Raw genomic sequence first — 24,594 nt, 5'->3', positions numbered from 1 at the left:
ACCCTGCTGCCCCTCAGTTGGAATATAAAAGCAGCTACTGAGCCTTTATAAGGCTATGGTTAGGCCCCATTTGGAGTACTGTGTCCAGTTTTGGGCCCCACATCTCAGGAAGGACATACTGGCACTGGAGCGTGTCCAGCGGAGATTCACACGGATGATCCCTGGAATGGCGGGTCTAACATATGATGAACGGCTGAAGATCCTGGGATTGTATTCATTGGAGTTTAGAAGGTTAAGGGGAGATCTAATAGAAACTTACAAGATAATACATGGCTTAGAAAGGGTGGACGCAAAGAAACTGTTTCCGTTAGGCGAGGAGACGAGGACCCGTGGGCACAGCCTTAGAATTAGAGGGGGTAAATTCAGAACAGAAATGCGGAGACATTTCTTCAGCCAGAGAGTGGTGGGCCTGTGGAATTCATTGCCGCGGAGTGCAGTGGAGGCCGGGACGCTAAATGGCTTCAAGGCAGAGATAGATAAATTCTTGATGTCGCGAGGAATTAAGGGCTACGGGGAAAATGCTGGTAGGTGGAGTTGAAATGCCCATCAGCCATGATTGAATGGCGGAGTGGACTCGATGGGCTGAATGGCCTTACTTCCACTCCTATGCCTTATGGTCTTATGGTCTTATTAACACTGCAATGAAGTTACCGTGAAAAGCCCCTAGTCGGGAGAATTCAGAATGTCCAATTCATCTAACAAGCACGTCTTTCGAGACTTGTGGGAGGAAACCGGAGCACCCGGAGGAAACCCACACAGACACAGGGAAAACGTGCAGACTCCACAGACAGTAACCCAAGGTGGGAATCGAATCTGGGACCCTGGCACTGTAAAGCAGCAGTGCTAACCACTGTGCTACCATGCCGCCTGTAGTCATCCACAAACATCCCCACTTCTGATCTTACAATGGAAGGAAGTCATTGATGAAGCAGCTGAAGAGGTTGGGCCTCAGATACTACCTGAAGAACACCTGCAGTGATGTCCTGGAGCTGACAAGATTGACGTCCAACCATCACAACCATCTTCCTTTGTGCCAGATATGACTCCAACCAGTGGAGAGTGTTCCCCTGATTCCCATTGACTCCAGTTTAGCTAGGGCTCCTTGATGCCATACTCAGTCAAATACTGCGTTGATGTCAAGTACAGTCTCTCTCACCTCACCTCTGGCATTCGGCTATTTTGACCACCTTTGAACCAAGGCTGGAATGAGGTCAGAGGCTGAGTGAACCTGGCAGAACCCAAGCTGAGCATCAGTGAGCTGGTTATTACTCAGCAAGTGCCGCTCGATAGCCCTTGTTGATGACCCCCCCTCCATGTCTTTACTGATGAATCGATACACATCCCCAGTAGTGACTCTCAGTACCAGCATAAACCAATTCTAGCTCAGATAGGGCATTGGTCAACCCAATAAACCTTCCTCCCTGCTGGCTGACCCGCTCCGTCTCTCTCCTATCCCGGCTTGTCCTGCTGTCACTTTCCAACTGACCCCAGGTGTGACCTTGGAGTGGGGTGGTGGGAAGGTCCACGCTCATCCCTCTGATGAACTACTTAGATAGTATAACAGGTCCCCAGGAGATGAGCTGGTTCAAGCAGCACTTGCATTTTGTGTGTCCAGCTATCTGTCTGAATATATCAGTGTTCAAGATCCTACACTTTACAAAGACTTTAAGGCTGGAAGTGAATAGGTTACCATTTCAAATGCTCAGAAAATCCAAAGTGGATGATTTTGATTCCTCAATTGTTGGAGGAGAACGGAGTCCAATAATGAAAATGAAAAGGGTAATTAGGGTGAAAACATACAAAGGTGAAGTGTTTCCTTCGGCAGTTACGACTATAAAAAAATTATCTGAATCAAATGTCTTCAGGCCTGGTTATCGCTGTAAATAAAGCCCACTTTCTGAACATGTGGGTTCCTGCTGACTGGGATCACAGCCCATAGAACCTGGCAGAATGCTGCATCTCCGCTCAGTCCCAGCTTGAGTACACCAGGATAATGTCGGAATAATTGAACAGGTGGGATCCCTCCAGAATACATTCCCATCGTGTGTCAGTCATCATATCAGACAGAGTGCAGAGTATGGGGAAATAATTACAATTAGAATTCCTACAATGCTGAAGGAGGCCATTCGGCCCATCAAGTCTGCACTAACCCTCTGAAAGAGCACCTCACCCAGGCCCACGCCTCCATTCTATCCCCGTAACCCCACCTAACCTGCACATCTTTGGACTGTTGGAGGAAGCCGGAGCACCCGGAGGAAACCCCCCAACACTGGGAGAAAGTGCAGACTCCACACAGTCACCCAAGGCTGGAATCGAACTCAGGTGCCTTTCACTGTAAAGCAGCAGTGCTAACCACCGTGGCACCCCGGAAGAAGGGGGGATATTTGAACAGATGGTCTCTCCCTAGGCTTGACTATCCGTCTGAACACAACCTCATTCTATTTTTCTCTTGCTGCAAGGCAGCAGTTTAATAAGCCCAATTTTAATATATTTCAGCATGGACATTTACCCCCTCTACTCACCCCACGACACTCTAATAAGTGACACACAGTAGATGGGTGAGAATCTTACCCGTGACTGCTCCTAACCACAAGACCCCCCCACCATGTGCATGTGCAGTGGCCAGCACCAGCTTCATTGTTAATATTTAACAGCTTGCAATCTATAAACTATGATGTGCAACAGATGGATGGAAAACCAGATTTTCTCTGTTGCTTCACACCGTCAGCCCTGGTAATCTTTATTAGACATTATTCTGGGTAATGAAGGTCTGCTACAGAAACCAGCAACACTGTGCCAGCGTGTGCACAATGCAAGCATGTGTACAGTGCCAACTGTGTACATGGTGCCAGCTGGGAGCATGCCAGTGTGTGTGCACGGTGTGCATCGAACACCTCAATTCGCTTCACCATCCAATTGTTTACAGACTGATTCTTGTGAACATTTCATCTCCCCTCCCTCACCACTCATCAAGGTTTAGCACTCCCCAGTTCCTCGGTCCCTCAATCCAGCTGCCCCTTTCTGTCACATGCTCAAGTGGATGCTCCTTGTCTGTGAACCAAGACAACAATCTATTTGATAATGAAAGGCATCCATTTTAAGGCTGATTGGGTCTTCACCACAATTCATTGTGGAGGAGGAGGGAAGGGGTTGGAGAGTTCACGCATATGAGGTTTCCTCCAGACTCATTTCTCAAAGTCTGTCCGTAAACAGACAACACAGATGTGAAGACGTGGGTCGGTGAACTAGCTGCAGGGGGGAGGGGGGGTGTCGTTCGGGGGGGGGGGGGGGGGGGGGGGGGGGAGTGTGTCGTGGGAGGAGGGAGTGTGTCGTGGGGGGGGGGGGTGCGTCTGGGAGGGGGGGGGGAGTGTGTCGGGAGTAGGGGGGGGGGCGGGAGGAGTGTGTCGGGAGTTCGGGGGGGGTGTCGGGGGGGGAGAGGGAGTGTGTCGGAGCGAGGGAGTGTGTCGGAGCGAGGGAGTGTGTCGGAGAGAGGGAGTGTGTCGGAGAGAGGGAGTGTGTCGGGGGGGGAGGGAGTGTGTCGGAGAGAGGGAGTGTGTCGGAGAGAGGGAGTGTGTCGGAGAGAGGGAGTGTGTCGGAGAGAGGGAGTGTGTCGGAGAGAGGGAGTGTGTCGGGGCGAGAGGGAGTGTGTCGGGGAGAGAGGGAGTGTGTCGGGGGGGAGGGGGAGTGTGTCGGTGGGGGGAGGGGGAGTGGTGTCGGGGGGGGTGTCGGGGGGAGGGTGTGTGTTGGGGGGGGAGGGGGAGGCTTGTCTGGGGGGGGGGGGGGGAGTGCGCCGGGGCGAGGGAGTGTGTCGGGGGGGAGGGAGTTTTCAGGATGGGGGGTGGGGGGTTGCGTTAAGGGGGCGGGGAGTTGTGTCGGGGGGAGAAGGAGTGTGTCGGTAGGGGGAGATGGAGGTGTGTAGGGGGGGACGTGTCGGGGGGGGAGGGAGTGAAGCGGGGGGGGGGGGGGGGAGGTCCGGGGGGGGGGGGGGAAGTGTCGGGGGGAGGGGAGAAGTGTCGGGGGGGGGGTGCGTGGGGGAGTGTAGGGGGGGGGTGACTGTGTGTGTCGGGGGGGGGGGACTTGTGTGTGTCGGGGGGGGGGGACTTGTGTGTGTCGGGGGGGGGCGGAGTGTCGGGGGGGGGCAGTGTCGCGGGGGGGAGTGTCGGGGGGATAGAGAGTGTCGGGGGGATAGCTGTCGGGGGGGCAGTGTCGGGGGGGGGAGTGTCGGGGGGGGGGGAGTGTCGGGGGGGGAGAGTGTCGGGGGGGGGAGAGGGAGTGTGTCGGAGAGAGGGAGTGTGTCGGAGAGAGGGAGTGTGTCGGAGAGAGGGAGTGTGTCGGGGGGGAGGGGGAGTGTGTCGGGGGGGAGGGGGAGTGTGTCGGGGGGGAGGGGGAGTGTGTCGGGGGGGGAGGGGGAGTGTGTCGGGGGGGTGTGTCGGGGGGGGGTGTGTCGGGGGGGAGGGTGTGTGTTGGGGGGGGAGGGAGCGTGTCTGGGGGGGGGGGGGGGGGGGGAGTGCGTCCGGGGGAGGGAGTGTGTCCGGGGGGGAGGGAGTTTGTCAGGAGTGGGGGGTGGGGGGTGCGTCAGGGGGGGAGTGTGTCGGGGGGAGAAGGAGTGTGTCGGTAGGGGGAGAGGGAGTGTGTCGGGGGGGGACTGTGTCGGGGGGGGGAGGGAGTGTCCGCGGGGGGGGGGGGGGGGGGGGGGGGGGAGGTCGGGGGGGGGGGGGGAGTGTCGGGGGGGGGAGTGTCGGGGGGGGGAGTGTAGGGGGGGGGAGTGTCGGGGGGAGTGTCGGGGGGGAGTGTCGGGGGGGGGGACTGTGTGTGTCGGGGGGGGGGACTGTGTGTGTCGGGGGGGGGGAGTGTCGGGGGGGGAGTGTCGGGGGGGGAGTGTCGGGGGGGGGAGTGTCGGGGGGGGAGTGTCGGGGGGGGAGGTGTCGGGGGGGGGGGAGTGTCGGGGGGGGGAGTGTCGGGGGGGAGTGTCGGGGGGGGGGAGTGTCGGGGGGGGGAGTGTCGGGGGGGAGTGTCGGGGGGGAGCTGTCGGGGGGGAGACTGTGTGTGTCGGGGGGGGGGGGGGAGTGTCGGGGGGAGTGTCGGGGGGGAGTTGTCGGGGGGGGACTGTGTGTGTCGGGGGGACTGTGTGTGTCGGGGGGGGAGTGTCGGGGGGGAGGGAGTGTCGGTGGGGGAGGGAGTGTGTCGGGGGGGAGGGAGTGTGTCGGGGGGGAGGGAGTGTGTCGGGGGGGGAGGGAGTGTGTCGGGGGGGGAGGGAGTGTGTCGGGGGGGGAGGGAGTGTGTCGGGGGGGGAGGGAGTGTGTCGGGGGGGGAGGGAGTGTGTCGGGGGGAGAGGGGGGGACTGTGTCGGGGGGAGTGTCAGCGGGGGGAGGGCGGAAGTGTTGGGGGAGGAGGAGAGAGAGCGATAGTGTCAGGGGAACCAGTGACCAGAGAAACACGTTCATTTCAGTCTTGAAACGAATGAAAAGGAAACACCATTTGAAATTGAGGTGTTGACCGCAAGACTCCAAAACAATTCAGCCAATTTCTGTTCATTTGAAGTGTCGACTGCAGATTTTCCGGCAGATTCCAACCCACCCCCCCCGTACCCCTTCCTACTCCCCACGCACCCCTGCCCACTCCCCACGCACCCCTGCCCACTCCCCCGTACCCCTGCCCACTCCCCCGTACCCCTGCCCACTCCCCTCTACCCCTGCCCACCCCCCCGTACCCCTGCCCACCCCCCCGTACCCCTGCCAACTCCCCCGTACCCATGCCCACTCCCCCATACCCCTGCCCACTCCCCCGTACCCCTGCCCACTCCCCATGTACCCCTGCCCACTCCCCCGTACCCCTGCCCCTGTACCCCTGCCTACTCCCCCGTACCACTGCCCACTCCCTGTACCCCTGCCCACTCCCCCCGTACCACTCCCCCGTACCACTGCCCACTCCCCCGTACCATTGCCCACTCCCCCGTACCCCTGCCCACTCCCCCGTACCCCTGCCCACTCCCCCGTACCCCTGCCCACTCCCCCGTACCCCTGCCCACTCCCCCGTACCCCTGCCCACTCCCCCGTACCCCTGCCCACTCCCCCGTACCCCTGCCCACTCCCCCGTACCCCTGCCCACTCCACCCGTACCACTGCCCACGCCCCCGTACCCCTCCCCACTCCCCCTGTACCCCCACCGCACTCCCCCTGTACCCCCACCCCCGATTCCCTCCCCTATAACTCCACCCCTCCCTCCTGTACCCCTCAGTCAGTGGGTTCCTTACCGAGGGTGGGAGGTTGTGTGCCCAGGCAGAAAGCCCAGAAGTCTGGGCAGCAGTCAGACACGGTGCGGTTACAGAAGAGGTCGCAGTAACAGATGGTGTCGATGTAAGGCACGGCGCACACATCATCCCTGCCGGGGCAGCAGGAGGGCAGGCGTCTGCAGTATGTGCCCCCTGGGTCCCGGATCCCGGAACGGTGTAACCCAGGGCTCAGCTCCCGGCGGCTGCGGCTCTGGGCGGCCTCCAGTCCCGGGGAAAGGAGACAGAAGAGCAGGGCGACAGGGACCAAACTGTTCCCCTCCATGGGAAGCTGCCGGAGAATCCTGCAACGCAGAGCCACACATTAAACCCAGTCCACTGACAAAACCCCTTACACCCTGACAAACCCCCTTAAACCCAGTCAGACCCCCTGACAACCCCCTTAAACCCAACCACCCAGACAAATCCCCTTAAACCCAGTCAGCCCCCCTGACAAATCCCCTTAAACCCAGTCAGCCCCCCTGTCAAATCCCCTTAAACCCAGTCAGCCCCCCTGACAACCCCCTTAAACCCAACCCCCCAGACAAATCCCCTTAAACCCAGTCAGCCCCCCTGACAACCCCCTTAAACCCAACCCCCCAGACAAATCCCCTTAAACCCAGTCAGCTCCCCTGACAAATCCCCTTAAACCCAGTCCCCCTGACAAATCCCCTTAAACCCAGTCAGCCCCCCTGACAAATCCCCTTAAACCCAGTCAGCCCCCCTGTCAAATCCCCTTAAACCCAACCCCCCTGACAAATCCCCTTAAACCCAGTCAGCCCCCCTGACAAATCCCCTTAAACCCAGTCAGCCCCCCTGTCAAATCCCCTTAAACCCAGTCAGCCCCCCTGACAAATCCCCTTAAACCCAGTCAGCCCCCCTGACAAATCCCCTTAAACCTAGTCAGCCCCCCTGACAACCCCCTTAAACCCAGTCAGCCCCCCTGACAAACCCCCTTAAACCCAGTCAGCCCCCCTGTCAAATCCCCTTAAACCCAGTCAGCCCCCCTGACAAATCCCCTTAAACCCAGTCAGCCCCCCTGTCAAATCCCCTTAAACCCAGTCAGCCCCCCTGACAAATCCCCTTAAACCCAGTCAGCCCCCCTGTCAAATCCCCTTAAACCCAGTCAGCCCCCCTGACAAATCCCCTTAAACCCAGTGAGTCCCTCTGACAAACCCCCTTAAACCCAGTCAGTCCCGCTGACAAACCCCCTTAAACCCAGTCAGTCCCTCTGACAAACCCCCTTAAACCCAGTCAGTCCCTCTGACAAACGCCCTTAAACCCAGTCAGTCCCCCTGACAAATCCCCTTAAACCCAGTCAGTCCCCCTGTCAAACCCCCTTAAATCCAGTCAGTCCCCCTGACAAACCCCCTTAAACCCAGTCAGCCCCCCGACAAACCCCCTTAAACCCAGTCAGCCCCCCTGACAAACCCCCTTAAACCCAGTCAGCCCCCCTGACAAACCCCCTTAAACCCAGTCGGGGCAGCAGGGTAGCATGGTGGTTAGCATAGATGCTTCACAGCTCCAGGGTCCCAGGTTCGATTCCCGGCTGGGTCACTGTCTGTGTGGAGTCTGCACGTCCTCCCCCTGTGTGCGTGGGTTTCCTCCGGGTGCTCCGGTTTCCTCCCACAGTCCAAAGATGTGTGGGTTAGGTGGATTGGCCATGCTAAATTGCCCGTAGTGTCCTAATAAAAGTAAGGTTAAGGGGGGGTTGTTGGGTTACGGGTATAGGGTGGATACGTGGGTTTGAGTAGGGCGATCATGGCTCGGCACAACATTGAGGGCCGAAGGGCCTGTTCTGTGCTGTACTGTTCTATGTTCAGTCAGTCCCCCTGACAAACCCCCTTAAACCCAGTCAGTCCCCCTGACAACCCCCCTTAAACCCAATCCCCTGACAAAACCCCCTTAAACACAGTCCCCCGACAAACCCCCTTAAACCCAGTCAGCCCCCCTGACAAACCCCCTTAAACCCAGTCAGCCCCCCTGACAAACCCCCTTAAACCCAGTCCCCCTGACAAACCCCCTTAAACCCAGTCAGCCCCCTGACAAACCCCCTTAAACCCAGTCACCCTGACAAACCCCCTTAAACTCAGTCAGCCCCCCTTGACAAACCCCCTTAATCCCAGTCAGTCCCCCTTGACAGACCCCCTTAAACCCAGTGAGTCCCCCGACATACCCCCTTAAACCCAGTCAGCCCCCTTGACAAACCCCCTTAAACCCAGTCAGTCCCCCAGACAAACCCCCTTAAACCCAGTCAGCCCCCCGGACAAACCCCCTTAAACCCAGTCAGTCCCCCTGTCAAACCCCCTTAAACCCAACCCCCCTGACAAACCCCCTTAAACCCAGTCAGCCCCCCTGACAAACCCCCTTAAACCCAGTGAGTCCCTCTGACAAACCCCCTTAAACCCAGTGAGTCCCTCTGACAAACCCCCTTAAACCCAGTCAGTCCCCCTGACAAATCCCCTTAAACCCAGTCAGTCCCCCTGTCAAACCCCCTTAAACCCAGTCAGTCCCCCTGTCAAACCCCCTTAAACCCAACCCCCCTGACAAACCCCCTTAAACCCAGTCAGTCCCCCTGTCAAACCCCCTTAAACCCAACCCCTCTGACAAACCCCCTTAAACCCAGTGAGTCCCTCTGACAAACCCCCTTAAACCCAGTCAGCCCCCCAGACAAACCCCCTTAAACCCAGTCAGTCCCCCTGACAAACCCCCTTAAACCCAGTCAGTCCCCCTGACACACCCCCTTAAACCCAGTCAGTCCCCCTGACAAACCCCCTTAAACCCAATCCCCCTGACAAAACCCCCTTAAACACAGCCCCCCGACAAACCCCCTTAAACCCAGTCAGCCCCCCTGACAAACCCCCTTAAACCCAGTCAGCCCTCCTGACAAACCCCCTTAAACCCAATCCCCCTGACAAACCCCCTTAAACCCAGTCAGCCCCCCTGACAAACCCCCTTAAACCCAATCCCCCTGACAAACCCCCTTAAACCCAGTCAGCCCCCCTGACAAACCCCCTTAAACCCAATCCCCCTGACAAACCCCCTTAAACCCAGTCAGCCCCCCTGACAAACCCCCTTAATCCCAGTCAGTCCCCCTGACAAACCCCCTTAAACCCAGCCCCCCTGACAAACCCCCTTAAACCCAGTCAGCCCCCCTGACAAACCCCTTTAAACCCAGTCAGTCCCCCTGACAAACCCCTTAAACCCAGTCAGCCCCCCTGACAAACCCCCTTAAACCCAACCCCCCTGACAAACCCCTTAAACCCAGTCAGTCCCCCTGACAAACCCCCTTAAACCCAACCCCCTTGACAAACCCCCATTAAACCCAGTCAGCCCCCCTGACAAACCCCATTAAACCCAATCCCCCTGACAAACCCCATTAAACCCAGCCCCCCTGACAAATCCCCTTAAACCCAGTCAGCCCCCCTGACAAACCCCATTAAACCCAGTCCCCCTGACAAACCCCATTAAACCCAGTCAGTCCCCCTGACAAACCCCATTAAACCCAATCCCCCTGACAAACCCCATTAAACCCAGTCCCCCTGACAAACCCCCTTAAACCCAGTCAGCCCCCCTGACAAACCCCATTAAACCCAGTCCCCCTGACAAACCCCATTAAACCCAGTCAGTCCCCCTGACAAACCCCCTTAAACCCAGTCAGTCCCCCAGACAAACCCCATTAAACCCAGTCAGTCCCCCTGACAAACCCCCTTAAACCCAGTCAGTCCCCCTGACAAACCCCCTTAAACCCAGTCAGTCCCCCTGACAAACCCCCTTAAACCCAGTCAGCCCCCCGGACAAACCCCCTTAAACCCAGTCAGTCCCCCTGTCAAACCCCCTTAAACCCAACCCCCCTGACAAACCCCCTTAAACCCAGTGAGTCCCTCTGACAAACCCCCTTAAACCCAGCGAGTCCCTCTGACAAACCCCCTTAAACCCAGTGAGTCCCTCTGACAAACCCCCTTAAACCCAGTCAGCCCCCCAGACAAACCCCCTTAAACCCAGTCAGTCCCCCTGACAGACCCCCTTAAACCCAGTCAGTCCCCCTGTCAAACCCCCTTAAACCCAATCCCCCTGACAAACCCCCTTAAACCCAGTCAGCCCCCCTGACAAACCCCCTTAAACCCAATCCCCCTGACAAACCCCCTTAAACCCAATCAGCCCCCCTGACAAACCCCCTTAAACCCAGTCAGTCCCCCTGACAAACCCCCTTAAACCCAGTCCCCCTGACAAACCCCATTAAACCCAGTCCCCCTGACAAACCCCATTAAACCCAGTCAGCCCCCCTGACAAACCCCCTTAAACCCAGTCAGCCCCCCTGACAAACCCCATTAAACCCAGTCCCCCTGACAAACCCCCTTAAACCCAGTCAGCCCCCCTGACAAACCCCCTTAAACCCAGTCAGCCCCCCTGACAAACCCCCTTAAACCCAGTCAGCCCCCCTGACAACCCCATTAAACCCAGTCCCCCTGACAAACCCCATTAAACCCAGTCAGTCCCCCTGACAAACCCCCTTAAACCCAGTCAGTCCCCCTGACAAACCCCTTTAAACCCAGTCAGTCCCCCTGACAAACCCCCTTAAACCCAGTCAGTCCCCCTGACAAACCCCCTTAAACCCAGTCAGTCCCTCTGACAAACCCCCTTAAACCCAGTCAGTCCCCCTGACAAACCCCCTTAAACCCAGTCAGTCCCCCTGACAAACCCCCTTAAACCCAGTCAGTTCCCCTGACACACCCCCTTAAACCCAGTCAGTCCCCCTGACAAACCACCTTAAACCCAGTCCCCCTGTCAAACCCCCTTAAACCCAGTCCCCCTGACAAACCCCATTAAACCCAGTCAGCCCCCCTGACAAACCCCCTTAAACCCAGTCAGTCCCCCTGACAAATCCCCTTAAACCCAGTCAGCCCCCCTGACAAACCCCATTAAACCCAGTCAGCCCCCCTGACAAACCCCATTAAACCCAGTCAGTCCCCCTGACAAACCCCCTTAAACCCAGTCAGCCCCCCTGACAAACCCCCTTAAACCCAGTCAGTCCCCCTGACAAACCCCATTAAACCCAGTCAGCCCCCCTGACAAACCCCATTAAACCCAGTCAGTCCCCCTGACAAACCCCATTAAACCCAGTCAGCCCCCCTGACAAACCCCCTTAAACCCAGTCAGTCCCCCTGACAAACCCCATTAAACCCAGTCAGCCCCCCTGACAAACCCCCTTAAACCCAGTCAGTCCCCCTGACAAACCCCCTTAAACCCAGTCAGTCCCCCTGTCAAACCCCCTTAAACCCAGTCCCCCTGACAAACCCCATTAAACCCAGTGAGCCCCCCTGACAAACCCCATTAAACCCAGTCAGTCCCCCTGACAAACCCCATTCATTCACCTTCAGCGCAGTGACCAACCCCTGTTTAACTTTAACTCGTCTCCCAGCTCAAATAATCGATCTGACGCTAACTCTATTCAGCTAATCTACAAATTCCCGCTTTTCATAAGTTCTGCTCTCTATTTCTCAAACAAGTCTTGTACATTCACAGAGTTATTCCTGGAGTAAATGGAACCCTTGTTTACATCCTGCCGGCTCTTCCACTCAGTCCCCTGTTTTACTGGCTCTGGCTGTAGTGCTCCATTTACCTGGGTCCAAGTCAAACGTTGACTTTGCCTGTCCGACTTTCACTGCGTCCAGTCCAACACCGAATTGTTCAGCTTCAGTAGTCCCTCCCTGTTTATATAGTGTGGGAACCGCCCTGTGAGAGACAGAGGAACTGCACTCTTATCACAGTGCCGAATGATTGCCCAGTGCGCTCCACTCTTACACAACTAGCTACATTTTTTTAGCGCCTTTCACATAATACTTCGTCCCACGTTGGCTTTACAGGAGTGTCAGAACCACACTGGAAAATTAGATAGGTGACCAAAAGCTTGATCAAAGACGTAGGTGTGGATTTGAACGAGTGTCTTCATCAGGGTTAAAGTTAATGTTTGAGTTATGGTTAGGATTTTGGATAAGGTATGTGTTTGGGTTAGGGTATAGTTTTGGGTTAGTGTTTAGGTTTGGGTTAGTGTTTGGGTTAGTGTTTTGGTTAGGTTTATTGTTTGGGTTAGTGTTTAGTTTTGGGTTAGTGTTTAGGTTTGGGTTAGTGTTTGGGTAAGTGTTTTGGTTAGGTTTATTGTTTGAGTTACGGTTAGTGTTTGGGTTAGTGTTTTGGTTAGGTTTATTGTTTGAGTTACGGTTAGTGTTTGGGTTAGTGTTTAGTTTTGGGTTAGTGTTTAGTTTTGGGTTAGTGTTTTGGTTAGGTTTAGTATTTGGGTTAGTGTTTAGTTTTGGGTTAGTGTTTAGGTTTGGTTAGTGTTTGAGTTAGGGTTAGGATTTGGGTTAAGGTATGTGTTTGGGTTAGGGTTTAGTTTTGGGTTAGTGTTTAGGTTTGGTTAGTGTTTGAGTTAGGGTTAGGATTTGGGTTAAGGTATGTGTTTGGGTTAGGGTTTAGTTTTGGGTTAGTGTTTAGGTTTGGTTAGTGTTTGAGTTAGGGTTAGGATTTGGGTTAAGGTATGTGTTTGGGTTAGGGTTTAGTTTTGGGTTAGTGTTTAGGTTAGGGTTAGTGTTTACGTTAGGGTGCAGTGTATGGCAGCACAGTGGTGCAGTGGTTAGTGCTGCTGCCTCACGGCGTAGAGGTCCCAGGTTCGATCCCGGCTCTGGGTCACTGTCCGTGTGGAGTTTGCACATTCTCCCCGAGTTTGCGTGGGTTTCACCCCCCCCCCCCCCCCCCCCCCCCCCCCCACCCAAAGATGTGGAGGTTAGGTGGATTGGCCATGCTAAATTGCCCCTTAATTTAAAAAAATGAATTGGGTACTCTAAAATATATTGTAAAAAAAGTTTTGGGGAAGGGGTGGGATTCTCTGACCCCCCCCCCCCCCCCCCCCCGGCCGGGTTGGAGAATCGCCGGAGGGCGACGTGAAGCCCACCCCACCGCTCCAGCTGCCGAATTCTCTGGCGCGGTTTTTGGGCGGAGGTGGGGATGGTGCCGCACCGGTTGGTGGCCATTGGCAGCGGCGCCCCCGGCAATTCTCTGGGCCCAGATGGGCCGAGTGGCCGCCCGTTTTCAGCCAGTCCCGCCGGCGTGAAATGGACATGGTCCGTCATGGCGGGACCTGGCTTGTCGGCCGTATACCAGAGTCCTTGGGGGGGGGGGCGCGGGGTATCCGGCCCCCGGGGGGCCACCACAGGGGCCTGGCCTGCAATCTGGGCCCACTGATCTGTCGGCGGGCCTGCGTCTTTCCCTCCGCGTCGGCCTCTGTAGGGCTCCGCCATGGCCGGTGTAGAGAAGAAACCCCCTGCGCATGTGCAGGAAACACACCGGCGGTTCTGCGCATGCGCCAGAACATGCCAGCCATTCTGCGCATGCACCAACCCATGGCGGCGCTTCGCCGTCGGTTGGCACAGCGCCAACCCCTCCGGTGCTGGCCTAGCCCCAGAAGTGCAGAGGCCCGACGCCGGAGTTGTTCTCGCCGCTCTTGGTGCCGGCATCGGGCCATGTGGCCAGTTGCCGGAGAATCCCGCCCGTAGTGTTTAGGTTAGGTTTTGCGTTTGGACTACGGTTAAAGTTTGGGTTAGGATTTTGTTTCGGATTAGTGTTTAGGTTAGGGTTAGTGTTTGGGTTTGGCTTAGTGTTAGGGTTAGTGTTTAGGTTAGGGTTAGGGTTTGGATTTGGGTTAGTGCTAAGGTTAGGGTTAGTGTTTGGCTTAGTGTTAGGGTTAGGGTTTAGGTTAGGGTTTGCGTTCAGGTTAGGATTAGTGTTTAGGTCAGGGTTTGTGTTAGGATTAGGGTTTGGATTTGGGTTAGTGCTAAGGTTTGGGTTAGGGTTTAATTTCGGGTTAGTGTTTAGGTTTGGGTATAGTGCTTAGGATAGCGTTAGCATTTGGTTAGGTTAAGGTTAGTGTTTGGCTTAGTGTTTGGGTTAGGGTTAGTGTTTTGGTTAGTGTTTAGGTTCAGGTTAGTGTTTGGGTTAGTGTTTGGGTTAGGGTTTGGATTCGGGTTAGTGTTTGGGTTAGGGTTTGGATTTGGGTTAGTGTTTGGATTAGGGTTTGGATTCGGGTTAGTGTTTGGGTTAGGGTTTAGGTTTGGGTTCATGTTTGGGTTAATGTTTGGGTTAGTGTTAGTGTTTAGGTTAGTGTTTGGATTCGGATTAGTGTTTGAGTTGGGGTTAGTGTTTGGCTTAGGGTTAGGGTTTGGATTCGGGGTTAGTGTTTAGTTCGGGTTGGTGTTTAGGTTAGGGTTAGGGTTAGTGTCTAGTTTAGGGTTAGGGTTTAGTTTCAGGCTAGTGTTTCATTAGGGTTGGTGTTTAGGTTAGGGTTAGTGTTAGGGTTAGGGTCGGGGTTTAGTTTGGGCTAGTGATTTGTTAGAGTTGATGTTTAGGTTAGTGTTAGGGTTAGGGTCTGGCTTAGGGTTAGGGTTTAGTTGCGGGTTAATGTTTAGTTAAGGTTGGTGTTCAGGTTTGGGTTACTGTTTGAGTTAGTGTTTAGGTTAGGATTAGTGTTTGGTTTCAGCTCAGTGTTTGGGTTGGGGTATAGGTTTGGGTTAGGTTTGAGTTTGTGTTTGAGTTAGGGTTAGGGTTGGGGTTAAGTTTTGAGTTCATGTTTAGGTTAGGATATGAAAATGAAATGAAATGAAAATCGCTTATTGTCACGAGTAGGCTTCAATGAAGTTAATGTGAAAAGCCCATAGTCGCCACATTCCGGCGCCTGTCCGGGGAGGCTGGTACAGGAATCGAACCGTGCAGCTGGTCTGCTTGGTCTGCTTTAAAAACCAGCGATTTAGCTCAGTGAGCTAAACCAGCCCCTGTGTTTACGTTTGGCTTAGTGTTTCGGAGAGGGTTAATGTTTAGGTTCAAATTAGTGTTTAGGGTTAAGCTAGGGTTCGGGTTAGGTTTAGGGTTAGTCTTTAGGTTAGGGTTCGTGTTTAGGTTAGGGTTAGGGTTCGTGTTTAGGTTAGGGTTCATGTTTAGGTTAGGGTTAGGGTTTGGGTTTGGATTTGCGTTTATGTTAGGGTTAGCGTTTAGGTTTGATTTTAGGATTGCGGACAGATGAGGGATTCCCCTTTATTTCTGCATCCAATGAGGGATACAGCACCTAAGCGTCTGCCACTTTAACTTGCGCGCATTCAACATTCTTTTCTGCATAGGATTTTACGTCATCTTTTTTCACGAAACTAAACACGTATTTTGGAAATTTGAGAGAAATGGAAAGTCAGAAATGAGAAAGTTAGAAGCAAAGATTAGACTGTAGTTGTATTGAGGAGAATTTGGGAGAAAGGTGTATTAAAAATATGTAAAAGTTGTTGGGTTCGGGTTAGGGCCTTTTTTTCATATTTATTAACTAATATACCAAATGAAAAAACATATATAATTTCATTCAATGAAAATATCTGTTAAGTTCTATGAGTTTTTGAACAGATTCAATGTCCAAACGTGTAGCTGGGAAGGCTTTGCAGCGAGAAGACCACTCTTTATGGGGCTAAGTAGCACCAAGTAAGCGTTCCTTACACTAGTTCACGCCACACATTGTTATTAATACAGATAAAGCTGCTAACTTATTCACTTCAGAAAATGTTTTTTCTAATATGGGATAGTAGCGAGCTAGGGTTAGGGGTAGGGTTAGGTTTCAGGGTAGGGTTAGGGTTAGTGTTCGGATTATGGTTAGGGTTAGGTTGGGGTAGGGGTTAGGGGCAGGGTTAGGGTTAGGGTTAGGGGTTAGAGTTAGCGGCAGGGTTAGGGTTAGGGTTAGTGCTTGGGTTAGGGTTTAGCTTCGGGTTCATGTTTAGGTTGGGGTATGTATTTAGGTGCGGTTTAATGTTTAGGTTAGGGTTAGTGTCTAGGTTTGGCTTACTGTTTGGGTTATGGTTAATGTTTTGGTTAGTGTTAGGGTTAGGGTTAGTGTTTAGGTTTGGGTTAGGGTTAGTATTTGGTTTGTGTTTGGGTTTGTGCTTGGTTTCGGCTTAGATTCTGGGTTTGTGTTTGGGTTAGCGTTAGGGTTAGGATTTGGGGTTAAGGTTAGGATTAGTGTTAGGGTTAGTGTTTGGGTTAAGGTTAATGTTTGGGTTAGGGTTTGGGTTAGTACTTAGGTTAGGGTTAGTGTTTAGGTTTGGGTTAGTGTTTAAGTTTGGGTTCATGTTTCGGTTTGGGTTTGTGTTGGGTTAGGGTTAATGCTTGGGTTGAGGTTAGGGTTAGTGTTCAGGTTTTAGCTTTGGGTTATTTTTTAGGTTTGGGCTAGTGTATGTGTTTTATGTTAGTGTTTGGTTTAGTGTCAGTGTTTGGGTTTGTGTTACTGTTTGTGTTAGGGTTAGGGTAAGGGTTAGTGTTTGGGAGATGATTTCAGAACTTAGGACTCAGGTAACTGAAAGCAGGACCGTCAGTGGCGGAGTGTTTAAAATCAGGGATGGAAAAGAGGCCACAATTATGGAAGCACAGAGATTTTGGAGGGCTGAAGTGATAGGGAGGGGCAATGCCCTGAAAGGATTTGAATACAAGAATAGAACTTTCAAGGTCTCGTTGTTGTCTAATCATGAGCTCGTGGAGTTCGGTCAGTGCAGGGCGATGGGTGAATTAGGGACTTGGTGGGAGCTCAGAATTGGCTGAGTTTGGAAGAGTTATGGAGATTGGAAGATGAGTCTGGAGTTAACTGAAGCATAGATGAAATTTCAATGGCAGATGAGCTGAGGGAAGAGTGATGTTACGACATTGGAAATTGTCTTAGTGACGAAGATGACATTGGGTCAAAAACACAGCTCAGGGTCAAATAGGAAAACAGAATTGTGAGTAGTCTGAACTGATGCCAAGGAGAGGGGTTGAGCCAGCAGTGAGTGAATGAATGTATAGCAGGAATCCAGGATGATGGGCTGAATTCTCCGTCCTGCCGAGCCAGATTTCTGGTTCAGCACGCCGGCGAGATGCTTCGTTTCACCGGCTGGTCAATGGGTTTTCCGATTGTGGGCAGCCCCACGCTATCAGGAAACCCCCGGGCTGCCGGCAAAATGGAGCATCCCGCCAGCGGAGAATCCAGCCCTCACGCTTTAATCTTCCAAATGGCTATTTGTCAGGGGACTGAGACATCGCACTATATATTTTTGATAAAATACATACAAGTTTCCTCATGGCTATTTCCTAATATTTTGAAAACTGGACATGAACATTTTTTAAATGGCTGAATTTGTGTCTGTCTGCAACCCCTGAACAAAAGAAGCTACCATGGCAGTATCACAGAAACTTGCACATCGCTGTCTCTGAAGAGGGGCGAATGCTTGGACAAAGGGCCCTGCAACCTTCCTTTCAAGTCTTAATGACGAGAACATTTAAGCATCCCGGAAACCCAGATGGGGGATACTCACCCTTTGTTAAAGACGCTGTGGAAAAGTAAGAGTCATGTAACATGGAATCTTCTATCTTGTGTAACCAATAATATTGCTTTGTTGTACTGAAAAATACTTAATTCTGCCATTTAGCCACCTACAAGCAGCAGCACAGAGAAGGATCTCTGTCCAGGTTAAATACCTGGGCCCATCGACACTGTTCCTACGGGAACTTCTTTACCATCACCTACAAGACTGATTCATCTCTTTGCAGCTATCTCCGTATATGAAGTCAGCAGGTTTTCAGCTTGTCGACCCCTGTGAAGGAACACTTCATTGGACTTTGATTCTGGATATAAGTGCAGCAGTCATTCTTTTCTCTGTTGTCTTTTAAAATCTTTATTTTCTCTATCCTCTTTTATTGTATGGGTGCATGGGTATCTTCATCCTCCTCCCACGTTTTGAGTGTGTGCAAAATAAACTAACCCTTTGAGTTCATCCCACCTCGGGGTTATTGATAGAAAATTGGGTCACACCAAAATCGAGGGATTCGGAAATATGCCTCAGCTAATAAAGGGAAATTAAAATAAAACACCTTTCTGTTTACAGATGGGTGGTGAGAGGAGAAATCAGGATTTAAAATTTACCCCCCCCCCCCCATTTCTGTCTGTAACAAATAACTTCAATGAACAAATCATAGGTCAACACGGTATCACAGTGGTTAGCACTGTGGCTTCAAAGCATCAGGGTCCCAGGTTCTGATCCTGGCTGGGTCATTGTCTGTGCGGCGTCTGCACGTTCTCCTTTTGCTTGCGTGGGTTTCCTCCGGTTTCCTCCCACAAGTCCCGAAAGAATAGCTTGTCAGGTGAATTGGACATTCTGAATTCTCCCTCTGTGTACTTGAGCAGGTGCCGGAATGTGGTGACTGGGGGCTTTTCACAGTAATTTCATTGCAGAGTTAATGTAAGCCTACTTGTGACAGTAAAGATTATTATTATCATATCAAACTTCAAATGTTAGACCTATATCCTTTGTCTATCTTGTCTGTTTATGGGACTGCTGCAGATCCCAATAGTATTTGAAGATGATCTGTGAACTCTCCCCAAATCCTGGGCAACATTCCACTATCAGTAGTGAGAACTGATTCCCGTTCCATTCTCAACAGGTCAGGAGAAATCTGCAGAGAGAGAAATAGAGTTCATGTTTCTGGTCAATGATCTTTTATCAAAGTTGAAAATGTAACAGGTCTGAAGCAAATCAGGCTGGAAACAGAATAAAAAGAAAAGTCAATGACAAGGTAAGAGACAGCAGGCATTAGATAGCAGTCAAGTTGGTGATGCAAGGATGTGGTAATTGGACCAGCCAATAAACAAAAGACATGGCTAAAGATGGTGTGAATGGCCGAGGATTTATATCTGCTGTCTGACAGCAAAAACCAAGAGATTAAAACCATATAAAGAAACAAATTAGGAGTACGAGGAGGCCATTCAGCCCCTCGAGCCTGTTTAAGGTAAATGGCAAAAGGAGCAAAGGTGACATAAGGAAAACCCTTTTTCACACAGTGGTTAAGGTCTGAAATGTGTTGCCCGAGAGCATGGTGGAGTCAGGTTCAAGTGGTGCATTCGAAAAGGAATTAGAAAGTTATCTGAAAAGGAAGAATGAGTAGGGTTACAGAGGAAGAATATTCGGCGCGTAGATGATTTGGAGAGCTGAAATAGACATAATGGGTCAAATGGCCTCCTTCTATTCTGGAACAATTCTGTGATTCTGAGAATGGAGGTGTCCTGCTGGGTTGGCCACTTCGTCACACAAAATGGAAGAACGCAAAGGTTACAGGAAAAAATGGACATTGGCAAAGAAACAAGCAGTTTGCAGAATCCCCTGTATTCTAGCTGCTACAGAAACCAGGTAGAATTGTAACTAACGAGCTGCGCATATTAAGTGAGCGATTCACGGTGATTCCCAGGCACAATGGACACAACAGTTAACTGCAATCGCTACATTCTATAGAAGGTCAGACATCCCGGCGCCAGTGGAGTCTGAGACAAAGGACACCAATAAGGTGGAAGTAACCGTCCGGTGATCGAGGAACAGCTCCATTATTGGGGAAATTCAGAGTCACAGGGAGTGACTTGACCATTCACAAAGGGAAAATTGGCACAAGAGGACAGATATACTATCATTCGAGGTATTAAGCAGAACACTAACGGATACTATGCTTGATCCCCTAGCTTTCGGACGTTCGAAGGAGGGACCAAAGCAGGATCAGAGCAAAGCACTATAAGAGAACAGGAAGAGAAGAGAGAAGGAAAATGACAACGCCTTGTAATTTTTTCTTGTAATATGTTCATGTTTGCACGCGGACCCGAACCCCCTTTCCCCTATTACCCCAGCCGTTAATGTTTCCCAGACACAGACTACTCCAAGCCCAGTAAACGGCAACAGTACCCCGACCTGGTGTACCAGATTTCTAACTTGGTACTCCTTGTCATATGTCGTAGAATCGCTTTTGGCACTGGCGATTATCTGCATCATAGTTCAGGCCCTTCGGATAAGGAAATGGCGAAGGAGAGCCCACCGCTCTCGAGCCTCGACAGTATATAGAATGCAATCCCCTATTTTCGGATTTCACCAGTCCCCCCAACCCCTTGACGTGTGATAAAGGATTTATTTTGCGTTTGTTGTCTTGTAAATAAAGGAACTTTTCAATTGATTGTGACACTCTGAGCTCGACTGCCGAGCCTGAGAAATGGAATGTAATACTACTATTGTTTGTAAGGTTAGGAAGTTAGGATGTTTTAAAATGTTTGACTGAGTATAGTTTATCAAGGATAGTTAGAGGTTCCCGAGACATGCATGTCCCATATGACATAGCGGCAAATAGAGATTTTGGATCAAATTTTCTGCACAGTTGAGGAAAGTGCAGAGGCCATGGAACTCGCTGAGGTCAGGGAACGAAGTCACCGTACTTAGGTGATCCCTCACGCTTTCGCGTTAGGATCACAAGGAGGGAGTGTAGCCACCTGGGTTGGCCACTTCCTCACACAAAATGGAAGAATGCAAAGGTTACAGGGAAAAATGGACATTGGCAAAGAAACAAGCAGTTTGCAGAATCCCCTGTATTCTAGCTGCCACAGAAACCAGACAGAATTGTAACTAACGAGCTGCGCATATTAAGTGAGCGATTCACGGTGATTCCCAGGAACAATGGACACAACAGTTAACTGCAATCGCTACATTCTATAGAAGGTCAGACATCCCGGCGCCAGTGGAGTCTGAGACAAAGGGCACCAATAAGGTGGGAGGAACCACCCGGTGATCGAGGAACAGCCCCGTTATTGGGGAAATTCAAATCAATCGATTGGGAAGAGACCCAATCGATTGCAGGTTTAGAGAGGGTCCGCCCAGAAGGACGCAAAGCCCCTGGGTCCTATAAAAGTCAGGTCCCAGGACTGATTCTTTCTTCTTGACCAGCCGGCCCTCCCAGCAGAACACCTTTGCAGCAGAAGACCTTGAGAAGGAGAGGCCTGGTCAGCAGCCACCATCAAGTAAGTGTCATACAACGCACGCTACGAGAGTAGACACTCCTGACCCCTTTAGTCCACACCAACTGGAAACCTACGTATCCAGGACAAAACAAGAGGTAATTGTTCCCTGATCCGGCAGTTCCTTTATTCCAGATATGTATTGGCCTGTTAGTGGTAGGAATAGCCTAGTCTTTTAGTTTTATATGCATAAGTAGTAGATAACTATTATAATAAACGTGTCTTGTTTGAACTTACTAACTGGTGTATTGAGTTATTGGTCTGAACTTGAACTTGAATCTTGTGGCGGTATCATAATGATACCTGGCGACTCTAGAGCTAAGGAATAAAACATAGCCAAATTGAGTGTAAAGCATACTCACCCAGAACGAGCAACATTTAGTGGCGACTCTGGTGGGACTCGACTAGAAGTGCCCCCCACCCCCCCCCCCCCCCACCCCCCCCCCCATTCCGAGAGAACCCAGCAATTTGAATCAGAAATCCAATTGGGAAAAGGAAAACCCACAAGTGTTCAAGTAGTTCAAATCAATCCTCATAATTCGGAAGTGTATTTTTGCATGCGTAACTAACAGGGTTATAAGGTAAAACCGAGAGTTTTTTGTTGTGACAAACTGCAAAATCGCCACTCCACCTGTGTTTGGAGCAGACCACATTGTGAGCATCGAATACAGTAATCTAAATCAAAAGAAATAAAATATTTGGAGTCTGGAATAGTGAGAAGGGAGAAGGTGATAGAAAGGTGTTGCATCCATTGTGTTTGTATAGAAAGGAGCCAGGAGATGGGAGGAGAATGTTGGCTTGATTGAGGAGTGAATGGAGGGAAGCGTCTCTTTGGGAGACAGGAGAATAAAATGTTTGCTGGTGGAGATGATGGAAACGGTGAAAGAAGATCTGTAGAAACCGGAGAATGGTGGGGTGGAAGGGGACCCTATCATATCTCTGGGAGGGAGGGGAAAATAGTAGATGACAGAAGTGCGGAAAATGGGATGGACATGTCAACCAATTGGGGTATGGCCGGGGCGGGAATTCTCCATTAAGAAGAAAAGAAGACACCTCCGAAGCATTGCTATGGAATGTTACATCATCCAAACAGATTGGATGAAGAAGAAACTGGAGGATGGAGTCTTTACAGGAAACAGGGCATGAGGAGGTGTAGTCGAGATGGTTGTGGGAGTCAGTGAGCTTACGGTGAATATTTGTGGATAGCCTTTCATCAGAAATGAAGAGAGAGAAGTTAGGAAAGAAAAGAGAAGAATTGGTGGTGGCTGAAGGGTGGGAATTGGAAGAACAGTAGATAAAATTAACAAGTTCCTGACAAGAGCAGAAAGGGACACCAATACAGTCACCAATATATCAGGAAAAACTGGGCTGTGCAGGACTGGAACAATAAATATTCGATGTATCCCACAAAAGCACAGGCAGAACTATGATCCATGTGGGTATCCATAGCAACAACTTTTATTTGGAGGGGGAGAGCAGAATTGAAAGATATCAGAGTGAGAACAATTTCAATCCGATGGAGGAGGATGGTTATGGAGAAGGATGGTAATGGATTGGCACTGGCTGGGTCCCTGGTCGTAATGGATTGGCACTGGCTGGGTCCCTGGTCGTAATGGATTGGCACTGGCTGGGTCCCTGGTGGTAATGGATTGGCACTGGCTGGGTCCCTGGTGGTAATGGATTGGCACTGGCTGGGTCCCTGGTGGTAATGGATTGGCACTGGCTGGGTCCCTGGTGGTAATGGATTGGCACTGGCTGGGTCCCTGGTGGTAATGGTATGGCACTGGCTGGACCATGGCTGGTAATGGATTAGCACTGGCTGGGTCATGGCTGGTAATGGATTAGCACTGGCTGGGTCATGGCTGGTAATGGATTAGCACTGGCTGGGTCATGGCTGGTAATGGATTAGCACTGGCTGGGTCATGGCTGGTAATGGATTAGCACTGGCTGGGTCATGGCTGGTAATGGATTAGCACTGGCTGGGACATGGCTGGTAATGATTTGACACTTGCTGTAATGGATTGACACTGGCCTGGTCCCGGGTCATAATGAATGAACATTGGCTGGGTCCCTGGTGGGAATAGATTGGCACTGGCTGAGTCCATGATGATAATGGATTGGCACTGGCTGAGTCCATGATGGTAATGGATTGACACTGTTTGGGTCCCTGGTTGTAATGGACTGGCACTGGCTGGGACCTGGGGGTATTGGATTGGCACTGGCTGAGTCCCGGTGATAATGGATTGGCACAGGCTTGGTCCATGATGGTAAAGGATTAGCACTTTTGGGTACCTGGTGGTATTAGATTGACACTGGCTGTGCCTCTGGTGTTAATGGATTGACACTGGCTCAGTCCCAGCTGGTAATGGATCAGCACTGGTTGGGTTCCTGGTCGTAATGGATTGACACTGGCTCAGTTCCAGCTGGTAATGGATCAGCACTGGTTGGGTCCGTGGTGGTAATGGATTGGTCATAGAATATAGAATATACAGTGCAGAAGGAGGCCATTTGGCCCATTGAGGCTGAACCGACCCACTTAAGCTCTCACTTCCACCCTGTCCCTGTAACCCAATAAACCCTCCTAAATTTTTGGTCACTGAGGGCAATTATATCATGGCCAATCCACCTAACCTGCACGTCTTTGGACAGTGTGAGGAAGCTGGAGCACCCGGAGGAATCCCACGCAGACACTGGGAGAATGTGCAGACTCCTCACAGACAGTGACCCAGCGGGGAATCGAACCAGGCACCCTGGCGCTGTGAAGCCACAGTGCTACCAACGTGTGATACCATGCTGCCCTCAGCAGGTCCTGGCTGGTTCCCTGTTGATAATGGATTGGCACTGGCTGGGTTTCTGGTGATAATGTATTGGCACTGGTCTGGACCCTCATGATAGTGGATCAGCACCAATTGGTTCGCTGGTGGTAATAGATTGACACTGGATGGGTCCATGATCATAATAGATTGACACTGGCTTGGCCCTGGGTCGTAATGTATTGACACTGGCTTGGCCCCTGGTGGTAATGGATTGGCACTGGCTGTGTCCCTGATTGTATTGGATTGGCACTGGCCTGGTCCATGGTAGTACAGGATTGGGACTGGCCGGGTCCCTGATGGACACTGGCTGGGTCCCTGGCAATAATGGATTGGCACTGATTGTGTCCCTGATAGTAATGGATTGGCACTGGCTGTGTCCCATTGTGGTAAAGGATTGGCACTGGCTGGGCTGCTGGTGGTAATGGATTGGCACTGGTTTGGCCCTGGTGGTAATGAATTGACACCGGCTGGATCCCTGATGATAATGGAATGGCACTGACTGAGTCCCTGGTGAAAATGGATTGACACTGGTTGGGTCCCTAGTGGTAATAGATTGGCACTACTGAGTCTCTTTGTGATAATGGATTGGTCATAGAACATAGATCATACAGTGCAGAAGGAGGCCATTTGGTCCA

The 24,594-nt window shown here is 51.8% G+C and overlaps 1 protein-coding gene across 1 annotated transcript in view; it reads right to left on the bottom strand.

Moving 5' to 3' along the window:
• tinagl1 (tubulointerstitial nephritis antigen-like 1) overlaps positions 1–11,974 on the bottom strand; it is a 212,999-nt gene extending 201,025 nt beyond the window's left edge. Inside the window, exons 1-2 of the mRNA XM_038802144.1 lie at positions 11,892–11,974; positions 6,254–6,573 (exon numbers count right to left, since the gene is read on the bottom strand). Of these exons, the coding sequence (XP_038658072.1) occupies positions 6,254–6,554 (301 nt within the window). The 5' untranslated portion in view covers positions 6,555–6,573; positions 11,892–11,974. The remainder of the gene's footprint in view (positions 1–6,253; positions 6,574–11,891) is intronic.
• Between the last annotated feature and the right edge of the window lie 12,620 nt (positions 11,975–24,594).

The sequence above is a fragment of the Scyliorhinus canicula genome, chromosome 1, assembly GCF_902713615.1.
Source record: "Scyliorhinus canicula chromosome 1, sScyCan1.1, whole genome shotgun sequence".
NCBI classification, from domain to species: domain Eukaryota; kingdom Metazoa; phylum Chordata; class Chondrichthyes; order Carcharhiniformes; family Scyliorhinidae; genus Scyliorhinus; species Scyliorhinus canicula.
This window is presented reverse-complemented; position numbering and strand designations above follow the sequence as displayed.